This window comes from Carlito syrichta, unplaced genomic scaffold (genome assembly GCF_000164805.1).
Source record: "Carlito syrichta isolate Samal-C Ts95f unplaced genomic scaffold, Tarsius_syrichta-2.0.1 Scaffold312196, whole genome shotgun sequence".
Taxonomy (NCBI): Eukaryota; Metazoa; Chordata; class Mammalia; order Primates; family Tarsiidae; genus Carlito; species Carlito syrichta.
In genome coordinates this window covers 458,494-471,659 of record NW_007256292.1, presented here as the reverse complement: position 1 = coordinate 471,659, position 13,166 = coordinate 458,494, and the positions used below count along the sequence as shown (strand labels likewise).

The 13,166-nt window shown below is 37.8% G+C and overlaps 1 protein-coding gene across 10 annotated transcripts in view; it reads left to right on the top strand.

Moving 5' to 3' along the window:
- EIF2A (eukaryotic translation initiation factor 2A) overlaps window positions 1–11,047 on the top strand; it is a 34,743-nt gene extending 23,696 nt beyond the window's left edge. For 6 of the 10 annotated variants that reach the window (XM_021718455.1, XM_021718456.1, XM_021718457.1 and 3 more), the window contains 5 exons: window positions 300–871; window positions 1,598–1,711; window positions 5,312–5,440; window positions 6,165–6,230; window positions 7,409–7,800. In XM_021718455.1, the coding sequence (XP_021574130.1) occupies window positions 300–871; window positions 1,598–1,711; window positions 5,312–5,440; window positions 6,165–6,230; window positions 7,409–7,474 (947 nt within the window). In that variant the 3' untranslated portion in view covers window positions 7,475–7,800. Of the gene's footprint in view, window positions 1–299; window positions 872–1,597; window positions 1,712–5,311; window positions 5,441–6,164; window positions 6,231–7,408; window positions 7,801–9,833; window positions 10,423–10,959 lie in introns of those variants that run through there. The other 4 variants (XR_002482637.1, XM_008069756.1, XM_021718453.1 and 1 more) reach the window with 4 other exon arrangements.
- The last annotated feature ends 2,119 nt before the right edge of the window (window positions 11,048–13,166 follow it).

The window sequence follows — 13,166 nt, the reverse complement described above, 5'->3', positions numbered from 1 at the left end:
GCATTTATTACCCCTTCCAAAAACATTTGTTTATTAATAGTAATAAACTATTACTATAAGCCCACATTGCCAAATATGTAATAGAAGTTAAGATTCAGTATGAGTTCTGAAGCAAATTTATGATTATACTTTAACCCCAGAATATAATGTAAGAATATTTTAATTTTAACATTACTTAAAATTTTTAGAATTTTTTAACTGTTTGACATATTTATGAGAACTATATTTTTATAATTTGTGCTAATAAATATTACATTTGTATAATTATCACTAATTTGGGTTTTATATTCTTTTTTTAGCCAAAAATGGTCCCATTTATGATGTAGTTTGGAATTCTAGTTCTACTGAGTTTTGTGCTGTTTATGGTTTTATGCCTGCCAAAGCAACCATTTTCAACTTGAAATGTGATCCTGTATTTGACTTTGGAACTGGCCCTCGTAATGCAGCCTACTATAGCCCTCATGGACATATACTGGTGTTAGCTGGATTTGGAAATCTGAGGGGACAGATGGAAGTGTGGGATGTTAAAAACTACAAACTTATTTCTAAACCAGTGGCTTCTGATTCCACATATTTTGCTTGGTGCCCAGATGGTGAGCATATTTTAACAGCCACGTGTGCTCCAAGGTTACGTGTTAATAATGGGTACAAAATTTGGCATTATACTGGTTCTATCTTGCACAAATTTGATGTGCCATCAAATGCAGAATTATGGCAGGTTTCTTGGCAGCCATTTTTAGATGGAATATTTCCAGCAAAAGCAATAACTTACCAAGCAGTTCCAAGTGAAGTACCCAGTAAGGAGCCTAAAGTTGCAACAGCATATAGACCTCCAGCTTTAAGAAATAAACCAGTCACCAATTCCAAACTGGTAAGTAAAGCTTTAACTGCTTTGGTAGAAAAGGATTTGCATTATGTAGAGTTCTCTAGACTTTTTTCTCATGTTCTTGTGTTACTTAGTACCTTATCAGAAATCACTGAGGACCTAATCCTCGGTAAACAGGTGAACAGCTCATGTTTTTAAGTTGACAAGGTAAGTTGACTTCAAGCAGTTCACATTTAAATTTTCTGGAAAAGATAATTGAGTATTACACATTGGTTTTCTATTTTGTTATAGTCTGTTCTTGTATTTTCATTTGCTTTTATTTTAAACTTCTAACCTGTGATTTTACAAGTAAAGATCTAACAAGTAATTCTTTATGTGGAGAGAATAAGGGAGGCCACTGGGTTTCTGTTGACAGAAGTCAGACCCAAAAAGACCTCTCAGATGAAGCTTTGTTGGTATCTAGTTTCAAAAGAATTATGTGTCTCTAGTTCTGTTGCTGAAACAAAACTAAAGTGAATTGTACCAGCTTTTATATGATTGAAAGAAATATCAGCCAAGAGGAAGACCCTTATTAACCCCATCCTGACAAATGGAGTGTGCCACTACCAGTAAGAGTTTGGAAGTAATCTTTGCCAATCTTAAATAAAACTTGATCCTCAATAAATGTGATAAAATAAGTTTATCTTTACTAGCAAAAGTCTATAATTTGTTATGTATATTTCTTAAAACATGGACTCCATTTCATAATTGTTTATTTTACATTTCCCATAGCATGAAGAGGAACCACCTCAGAATATGAAGCCTCACCCAGGAAATGATAAGCCTTTATCAAAAACAGCCCTCAAAAATCAAAGGAAGCATGAAGCTAAGAAAGCTGCAAAGCAGGTATTTGGGGCATCAATTTCAAAACAAACAAGTTAAATTAGCGATAAGCCTTAAGGTTTAAAGATTTATGGTCTTGAAGATCTAATTTTTGTGTTATAAAACATAATTGGAGTTAGACTTAAATAGGTAGAATGTCTTTCTTTTGTGTTTGCCTATAAATTTCTAAGTGGTCCTGTCCATGTAATGCGTGACAAAGGAAACTGCACCTGACCCTAACACCTGAGACACAATGGAATTGTGTAGTGTGTTACTTGCAATATACCCTTTTGGTGGAGCCTTTTTTAAGTTGGAGTCTCACTCTGTCGCCCAGATTGGAGTACAGTGGCCACTCCCGGCCACCGCAGCCTCGACCTGCTGGGCTCTGGTGATCCTTCCACCTCAGCCTTCCAAGTAGCCGGAATTACGGGCATGTGCTACCATGCCCGGCTGATTTTTTGACGTATTGTAGAGATGAGGTCTCGCTGCCCAGGCGGGTCTCGAACCCATGGGCTCAGGCAATCTACTCACCTCAGCCTCCCAAAGGCATGGGATTACAGGCTGAGCCACCGAGCCCAGCTGCTTACTTTCTTTAAAGCATGTATTTATTAAGAGAATCTGGAAATTACATGACTATAAAGCCGTTTTGATACTCTGTATTATATGACTATGAAATTATTCAACTGGGAATCTACATACCAGAAGTACCCAAATAATGGAATTGTGTAATTTTTTGTTTGCTTATATAGCTGAAGAACCACACCAGTGTAATAGTTGACAAATAAATTGTGATGTTGTATGGCTCATGGTGATAGTATGATTAGCTTACATTTTTGCAGTTCAGACAGTACATCTCTTAGTCCATTCAGATGCTGTAACAAAATACCTTAGACTGGGTAATTTATAAATGACAGGAGCTTATTGCTCATGGTTCTGGAGGCTTGGGAGTTCAAGAGCAGGACACTGGCAGATTCGGTTTCTGCAAAGGGTCTGTTCCTCATAAATGACACCTTCTGTGTATCCTCACGTGGCATAGGAGGCAAGGGAGTGCCCGTGAGCATCTTTTTTAAGGTAATCACATTCATGAGGGTGAAGTCCTCATGACTCCATGACTCCAAAGGCCCCACCTCTTAATACTATCACATTGGGTACTGAGTCCCAACCTATGAATTAGGGAGTGGACACCAATGTTCAGACTATAGCAGTGGTGTAGATTTTTAACAGCTGACTGCCATATCACCAATCCAGTCTTGCTGGTAATTCTTGAATTTTGACAGGTCATGTGTTTTTGTTGGCAGGTACTATTTTAAGGAATAGAATTACAATCATATTCTACTAAAATCTGAGCTTTTAAAAGAATCATTGTGCTCGTTTGTAGTTAATATATTTCATCCCCAGAAGTATTTTTTAATTGGTCAGATTTAGGTTCGTCTAAGTACAGAGATCTACTCCATGCATCAGATTTGTATAAAAGCAGAATACGTCCCTTCATGAATGTGGATAGGGACCTCTTCTGGCCCTGGATATTATAGCATGTTAGGAGTACTGTATCCTTATAACTATTGTTGGTAAGATGCCTTCTGATTGAGATTCAGGGCCCCTCTGAAACCTACTTAACTTAGAATTATATTTTTATAAGCAAGGTTTTTTTTTTATCAGAAGCTTATTTTAATATAATCATTGCTGGTACTGAACTAAAATCCCTTTGTAATAAAATATTACTTGTTAATTTTGTATGCTTTTCTGGTATTTGAGCATGTAAGAATGTGGGGGGTTATAGAAGGTCAGTATGTCTTACTCAGAAAAATCAATTTTAAAATAATTGACTTTAAGCCAGGTGTGGTGGCTCATGCCTATAATCCCAGCACTTGGGAGGCTGAGGTAAGAGGATCGCCTGAGCCCACAGGTTCGTGAACAGCCTAAACAATTTGGCTCATCTCTATAATAAATCAAAAAATTAGCTGGGTGTGGTGGCATGTGCCTATAGCTCCAGCTACTTGGAAGGCTGAGGTGGAAGAATCACCTGAGCCCAGCGAGTCGAGGCTGTGGTGGCTGTGAGCATGCCACTGTACTCCAGCCTGGGCTCAGGCAATCCTCACCTTGGGCTCCCAAAGTGCTGGGATTATGGGTATGAGCCACCACACCCGGCCTATTACTAGTGTTTTTCTAAACTGGTAATAATTTTGTAAGTTTATTGACTACCAGAAAGGGGTTCAAGCATAAGAATTTAGTCTTACCATAGACACATCCTTTCTAAAAACTGGCCAGAATTTAAGTATAATAATGTAGACATCTTATTCTTGTTATGGTGAAAAAATAAATTTCATATTGTACTTAATTTTAATGATTTTTCACATTTATAACATCTTTTTTCTAGAAGAAAACTTACATTCTTCTACTGTAATTTTATGTTACAAAAAATACCAAGCTGTGTATCTATATATTATTAGAACTTATAGGCTCCCTTTTTTTTGAGTTAGACTCTCACTCTGTCACCAAGGCAGGCATGCAGTAGCACAACCACGGCTTATCACAGCCTCAATCTCCTGGACTCAGACCATCCTTCAGCCTCAGCCTCCTGAGAGGCTGAGACTGTAGGTGTACACCATCACACCTGCCTACTTTTCTGACTGTTTTGAAGAGACAGGATCTCACTGTATTGTCCAGGCTGGTCTCAAACTCCTGGGCTCAAGCCAGTCCTCCCACCTTGGCCTCCCAAAGTGCTGGGATTACAGGTGTGAGCCACCGTGTCCAGCCAAGGCTCCTTAGGAGTAGTAACTTAACATTTTCTTTCTGAATACACAAAATTCCCAATATTGTGTTTTTACACAGAAGGTAAGGATTTAATGTTTGTTGAATTGGAGTGTACAAAAAGGTGAAACCAACATAACTTTAAAAAGAAAAAGTGACTCCAATTCTGTGTTCTCTAAAATCTCTTAGACTTTTTAGAGTTGAAAGTCTAGGAGTGACTTGCTATTCTATGTTCCCCTGAGATGCTTTGGAAGTACAGAGTAGCCCATCCAGAACTCTGAGTAAAAGGTTTTAGAGACCTGGGGCATTATGTATTCCACTAGGAACTCTACAAGGAAAAAATAGAAACCATACCTTGGTACCATTGAAAACTTAAGCAACTTTTTTCTCCTCTTGTCAAAACATATATCTTGTCATAAAGGAAAAGTCATTATTTTGCTCTTTGTTCTTTTATTTATTAAGCCTATACAATGAAGCAAATATTATTCTAGCATCCCAATTCTAATAAGGGATAGTGTCATATGGTGTTACAGTAGGGATAAATGCTATGTATTGTGGGAAGCTGGGAAAAGTACAATAGGTATCCTAGTTTACTCTGACAAAGGTAATTTCATTGACCTTAGCCTTGGTATATAAAATATAGGAATAAAAGGTCATGAGGTTTGTAGTATAGTCCTGTGATACATGCTATAAAGGTCATGAGGTATGCTATATAGTCCTGTGATATGTATTAATTCAGATTCTTTCGTTATATAAAATGTAGATTAAAAATTACATATTTAGTTCCTATATTTTATATACCAAGGCTGTGTCTATTGAAATACTTTAATGTTTTTAATTTGAAAATTGAATTTTAAAAACTATTTCCTACAGGAAGCAAAAAGTGACAAGGGTCCAGATTTGGTGCCTACTCCTGCTCCGCAGAGCATACCACAAAACACTATCCCTCAGTCAGTTTCTGGAGACCCTGAAATAGACAAAAAAATCAAGAATCTAAAGAAGGTGAGAGATTTAAATGCAAAACAGATGTGTATGTTGAAAGGTATACATGAGAATTGTATAAAGAAGGTAGTCTAGGTACCTGAAGACAGGTATTTAAGAAGTCTATAGCAGTTCTCATTGTTGCTGTCAAATACTGTCATTCAAAAATGACACTGAGTTTACTTCTGTTAGGCTATTAGTACTTTTGTTATGGATTTTTGGAGAAATAAAAAATATGTGCATTTGTATAGAAATATCCTGAACACTTTTATTCTCAGTATTTCATTAGATACAAAATTTATTAGCTTGTGATATGCATCCAGTGTGTGGTGGTGGTGCTGGGGATAGAGCCCTTCGTGGCTTACGAGGCTTCACTTAAAGCCAAAGACATCATACAGGTCCTATGGAATATTAAAATAAATGGTGACGTGATAAATTTACATATATGTACAATCTATATATGTACAATATATATTACATATATGCACAATATAATTGCATAATATAATATGATTATATTAAAAGCTTGAGAAAAATGTTTTGGCAAATCTTATGTTTTTAGCATATACAATTTTACGTTTAATTTTAAAAAATAGTTTGCCCTAGCATTTTAACTGACCATTTGTGATGCAAATAGAAGATAATTGATTCTCCTTGTTCATATTCGTGTAATTGAGTTGTTGATAAGAAAATGTACGTTCAAAAATGACTTTTTCTTCCTTCCTCTTGACTCATTTGATTACAGAAACTGAAAGCAATCGAGCAACTGAAAGAACAAGCAGCAACTGGAAAACAGTTAGAAAAAAATCAGGTATTTTCTGCATTTTTCATTCGGGCTTGTGGTCATCACTACCCTTCCATCTTTTATTATTAACAATTATCTAATTAGATAAAAGCACATAAATTTTAAAAACTTGCTTTGAAAACCATGTTTTTTAATGTTTTTACTGTTTAACTTAAGTTGATCTTGGAGTCACTGTTCTTTTTATTATTATTTTTTTGTTATTTGAGTTGGAGCCACTCTGTCTCCCAGGCTGGAATGCAGTGGCACACTCATGGCCACCGCAGCCTCAACCTGCTGGACTTAGGTGATCCTTCCACCTCAGCCTTCCAAGTAACTGGACCTACAGGCACACACCACAACACCCAGCTAATTTTTTGGATTTATTGTAAAGATGAGGCCTCGCCAAGCCGCCCAGGCTGATCTCCAACCTTCCAAAGTGCTGGGATTATAGGTGTGAGCCACTGCACCCAGCCAAGTCACTGTTTATACTATGCTGTACTAGACTATGCTGCTGAAAATAATTACAGTTAGTTCTTTTAGACAAATAGGAAATTCTCTTCCCTCCCATGTCTCAGGTTGCACTGCCCTGTCTACCCTTTCCTGCTTCCTTTCCTCAGCACTTTTTGTTGTTGTTGTTTTGTTTCTTTGAGTCGAAGCCTCACTCTGTTGCCCAGACCAGAGTGCAGTGGCATGCTCATGGCCACTGCAGCCTCGACCTGCTGGGCTCAGGCAATTCTTCCACCTCAGCCTTCCAAGTAGTTGGAACTACAGGCACGCGCCACCATGCCTGGCTAATTTTTTGATTTATTGTAGAGACAAGGTCTCACCATGTTGCCAAGGCTGATCTCAAACCCCTGGGCTCTGGCAGTCCTTTCACCTCCGCCTCCCAAAGTGCTAAGATTATAGGCATGAGCCACCACACCCAGTTTCCTCAGCACTTTTAAGCCCAAATATGGAAGTGAAAATTTACTGGACCTTAAAAGGATGTAGTAAGACAGTGCCTGTTTTTTGCACCCTTGATTCATACCAGATAACAAATCGGAATTTGTTTCCCATCTGTATTTTTTAATCTGTGTCTACTAGTGAATGTGATAAATTGTGAAAAATACTCTTTTCCTAAGTTTTTCTCCTGTATTACTTTGGTTACATGCTCAGTGATTATTTCATTTTCTATTTAATAACTTCATTGTTTTAAACTTTTCTAGTTGGAGAAAATTCAAAAAGAGACAGCCCTTCTCCAGGAGCTGGAAGATTTGGAATTGGGTCTTTAGAGATTCACAGAAAGCAAGTTGGTAATCAGAAATCAGTGCAGCCACATCTGTTCAACCCATTAGTATACACAGAATATCCATGTACCCACATTTAATGTTGACCTATAATTTTTACCATTTATCTAAGATTCTGCATAAGTGTGAAATTATTTAATAATGTCTATTAAATTGACATTTGCATCCTATATCCTGTATCATGTCAGTATGTGATATAGGAAAGAGATACATTAATTTTTTAGCTAAGCTGGACAGGTTAAAAGACAAACGTCATTTTTTGTAGCAGGTATTACTTACTATATGAATGAATAAAAACATCTTAAATTTAATCATGTTTGCCCTTGTTATAAGTTCCTCAGTTAAGAAGCCCTGTATCAATTTGTTAGGCATGTATTAAATTATTTAATTCTCACAAGAAGACTCTATGAGGCAGATATTATTATAGTCTCTATTTTAGAAATAAGGAAACTAAGGCCATAAAATTGAGACGTTTGCCAACGTTTCAATCCTAGGAAATGGAATTTGAACCCAACAGTTAGAGCCCAGAGCCTAAGCCCCGGGTAACTATGATACAAGTCTCTCGTATCCCTAGGTAATATATCCTTTTGTAACACTAAGCACCCTGCTTAGTTTTCATGGGCACTGCTAAATTGCCCAATGGTTTATACTTCTACCGTTTAAGGTTTTCCATACTCTTATCAATATCAAAAGTTTTAAGGCTTTCAAATTGCCATTTGATAAAAAGGAAATGATGGATTTTTATTGTTATGTACATTTCTTTTTATCAGGGATAGTATATGCACTTTTCCACATTTGACAGCTGTTTGTATTTCTTTAGTGAATTGATTTTTCTTTTCCTTTGCTCATTTCCCTGGTTGTTGGACTTTTTCTTCTAATGTAAAGGTATCCTATGTGGTAACACATAAAATTATTTTTAAAATATTTTATCTAGAAAATACATGCACAGGATTTTTTTAAAGATTTGAATAATAAGAAAAGGTCTACAGTGAAAAGTAAGTCCTCTGTTCTAGAGCAAGGGTTACCATTTTTTTGTGTAACTTTCTAAAGATAGATAGCATATGTGTATTCAAGTATATACATATATACACTTAAACAAACAAATAATATACTCATTGTTCTGTACCCTTTTTTCTCTTAACATATTTGGAGATCTTTTCATATAAGTACATCTCCCTTTACACACACACACACACACACACACACACACACACACATACATATACACAAACAAATTCATAATGATATATTGTGTATAAGATGATTTAGCTTCACACTGATATGCATTTATATAATAAAACATACCTAAATATACATATTCACATGCTTAAACAACAACAAAGAAAGTATAGATGCTTATCTGTGTTCTAGGATTGGGTTGTGTCCACATTTTGAGAAATAAAATTAGTTCCATGGATGCTCAGTTTGACTGGTAGTTAACTTTTTGTGGTGTATTTCTTTGAGTTAATGAGACACTGGGAAGGACAATTAAGACTCTTTAAGACTTTTTTATTCAAATGAGATTCAAAGCAGTTCTTGGGCTGTGTAAATACATTAATATCAAAAACAAGGCAAACTGGCCAGAATTTATAAGCAGTAAAGTGGCAGGAATGACTGTGGCAGCTTTGTGTTTCTAGCTTACCAAAATTTATTGTTCTAGAAGGAAAAAGAGTGAAATAAGCCCACACCAGGTGGCTACTTTTCTAGGTCATACTCAGCTACCAAGACCATAAAATCAAACCAGATCTAAAAGGAATGACCTTCACAGTTGTTTTTTTTTTTTTTTGAGTTGAAGTCTCACTCTGTCGCCCAGACTGGAGTACAGTGGCACGCTCCTGGCCGCTGCAGCCTCGACCTGCTGGGCTCCGGCGATCCTTCCACTCAGCCTTCCAAGTAGTAGGAACTACAGATGCGCGCTACCATGCCCAGCTAATTTTTTTGATTAATTGTAGAGATGAGGTCTCGTCAAGTTGTCCAGGCGGGTCTCGAACCCACAGGCTCAGGCAATCCACTCACCTCAGCCTCCCAAAGTGCGAGATTACAGGCTGAGCCACCAAGCCCAGCTCCACAGTTTTTTTTTTTAATTACATGGATCAATTCATGAAGTGTTTATTGGGTCCAGTGCAGGTTACAAAAGCAATACAATGTATCATTTAGAAATGTCAGATTATTTGTAGATATATTTACTTGTAAATGTTTTAATTGGTTCATGAAATGAAATACAAGACAATTCAGATTCAAGATCTTGTACCAAAAGATGTGGCTGGAGGAAGCAAGCATTGATATGAAAATATGAGATGCATTACTGTGCTCACTAATGTTTCTTTTTGTGTTCTTCTTCTAGACATGTGGGAGAATTACACTTCCCCATCCCTTTGAAATTAGGCATGGCTAAGTGACTTGCTTCAGTTAATGACATGTTAGGGAGAAGGGAGGTTTCTCATTTCTGAGCAGAAACACTAATGAGCTGGTACTTCATGCCTCCTCCCCTGCTGTGGTTGACCCTGAGGGCTGGGGTTGAAATGGCAGTGTCATAGAGGGTGGGTCTTGAGTGACTACAGTAAGTAACCCCTCTGACTCATTTTGGGCTTTTAATGTGAATGAGAGATATACTTTTGTTTTTTAAGCCACTGAGATTTAAGAAATGTATTTTTATTCCCAAGATACTTTAGCCCAAGTGATTCTCAGGTCTTGTTGCACATTATAATCACTTAGGAAGCTTTTATGATTCCTGATACCCAAATCCCCCTTCATACCAGTTAAATAAGAATATCTTATGGTAATCAGGCATTAGTATTTTTCAAAGGTTTTCCAGGTGGTTCCTATGTGATAGCAAAGTTTGGGAACTATAAACCTAGCCTTTGCAGCAGTCCCTAACCTTTTTGGCATCAGGGACTGGTTTCACAGAAGACAATTTTTCCACAAACCAGGGGTGGTGGGATGGTTTTGGGATGATTCAAGCTTTACATTTATTGTGCACTTTATTTCTATTATTATTACATTGTAATATATAATGAAATAATTTTGCAACTCACCATAATGCAGAATCAGTGGAAGCCCTGAGCTTGTTTTCCTGTAACTAGACAGCCCCATCTGGGGGGTATGGGAGACAGCACTAGCATCACCCCTTGGCTCCACCTCAGATCATCAGGCATTAGATTCTTATAAGGAGCACACAACCTGGGTCCCTCGCATGCACAGTTCACAATAGGGTTTGCACTCCTATGAGAATCTAATGCCGCTGCTGATCTGACAGGAGGTAGAGCTCAGGTGGTAATGTGAGCAATGGGGAGCGCATGTTAATACAGATGAAGGTTTACGCGCTCGCCTACCATTCACCTCCTGCTGTACCATCCAGTTCTTAACAGGAGACTGGTACCAGTCAATGGCCTAAAGGCTAGGAAACCAATCCTACAGTATTAATGCATTCCTGAAAATGTAAGAGTCAACCAATGTTTTTTCTGTTGCAGGAAATGTTCATCCCTAGGAAGCATAAAATATAAAAATTTCAGCCAGGCGTGGTGGCATGTACCTGTAGTCCCAACTACTCAGGAGACTGAAGCAAAAGGATTGCTTGAGCCCAGGAGTTGAAGGCTGCAATAAGCTATGATCACATGACTGCATTCCAGTCTGGGCAACAGAGTGAGACCCGGTCTCTAAAAAAAAGCTGGAAATTAAAAAAAAAATGAATGACTATTTTACAGATTGCCTTATTGACCTATTACTATATTTACAATATTTCATAGATTTTGTTCTTTGTTACATTTGAACACGACAATCTTGTGAGCATCTGGTGCTGAATATTTTCCACTTTTGTCACACCTGAATAACTCCATCTTTTCTCAGGATTAAGTTTATAACAGTAAAGATTTTTATCATAAAGTATCATCACCTTATTTTATTGTCAATTCATTTGGGTAAAATAATGAGATACTAGATACAAATAATAGATAATTGCACACATTCTGGTGGTTAGTCTGAGAAGGCAACTTATGTTGGTTGTCAGGGAATGGTACTGTGTGATTGCTCAAAATGTTCATTTGTCTATCAGGGTATTTAAATGGTCATGAGAAAGGTGAGTTGGATTGTTATGAACTGAATGTTTGTATCCTTCCAAAATTCATATGTTGAAGCCCAACCCCCAATATGATGGTACTTGAAGATGGGACCATTCAGAGGAATTAGGGTTAGAAGAAGGCCCTCCTAATGGGATTAGTGCTATTAGAAGAGACACCAGGAAGTGTCTCTCTGTCTCTCTGTGCCTGTCTTTGAGCAGGGACCTCAGGTTTCTCCTTTCCTTGAACTTGAACTCAGACTGGAACACACCATCAGCTCTCCTGCTTCTCAGGCCAAAACTGTACCATTTGCTCTCTTGCTGACTGCATATCTTGGGACTTAACAGGCTTCATAATAATGTGAGCCACTTCCTGATAGATAGATAGATAGATAGATAGATAGATAGATAGATAGATAGATAGATAGATAGACAGACAGATAGACAGATAGATAGATAGATAATGTGTTTCTCTGGAGAACCCTAACTAAATAATACAAATTTTAGTGCCAAGAATTGAGCTACTGCTATAACAAATACCTAAAATTGTAGAAGTGGTTTTGGAATTGGGTAACTAGAGGCTGGAAGAGTTTTGAAGTGCATACTAGAAATGTGTACATGATAGTTTATTCTGGCCGGGTGTGGTGGCTCATCCCTGTAATCCCAGCACCTTGAGAGGCTAAGGCAAGAAGATTGCTGGAGCCCAGGAGTTCAAGACCACCTTGGGCAACCTGGTGAGACCTCATCTCTACAATAAATTTTTAAAAATTAGCTAGGTGTGGTAGGGTGTGCCTGCAGTTTCAGGTACTTGGAAGGCTAAGATGGAAGAATTACCTGAGTCCGACAGGTCAAGGTTGTGGTAGCTGTGATCATGCCACTGCACTCCAGCCTGGGCAACAAAAATAAGGAACGTATTATTAGAAATAGGAGAAAGGCAATCTGTGTTATAAGTCTGGGCAAGTGTCAAGGAACTGGGCTGAACTGTGTTCTGGTGTTCTGTAAAAGGTAAACTTGCAAACAATGAAACTGGATATTTAACTGAGGAGATTTTTTTTTAATTAAACTTCATTGTATTATAGAGATGGGGTACAAGTAAGGATTAACTACGTAAGTAGGCTGCATGCAGGTGAAGTTTGGGCTTCTAGGTGGCCCTCACTTCCCCTGGTAGTGGACCGGGTACACTTTGTGTTATCACGTGCCCCCCACCTTCCTGCCCCCCAGCCTCCCCTTGCAGTGCCCAGTGGCTGCCAATCCCTCCCTTGTGCTAGTATAAGGACCTACTTATGAGTGAGAATATGTGGTATTCAGTTCTTTGTTTCTGAGATAGTTCACTTAGTATGATGATCTCCAACTCCATCCAATTTGCAGCTAAGTCAATGATTTTGTTCTCTGTGGCTGTATATACTGCATCATGTATATGTACCACATTTTCTTTACCCACCACTTTCGATGGACTGTAGGGTTGCTTCCATGTTTTTGCTATTGTGAATGGTGCTGCAATAAACATGCATGTGCAGGTGTCTTTTTGGAAGAGCAATTTATGTTCCTCCAGGTACATTCCCAGAAGAGGGACTGCTAGATCATTTGGAAGGTCAATTTTTAGTTCTTTTTTTTTTTTTTTTT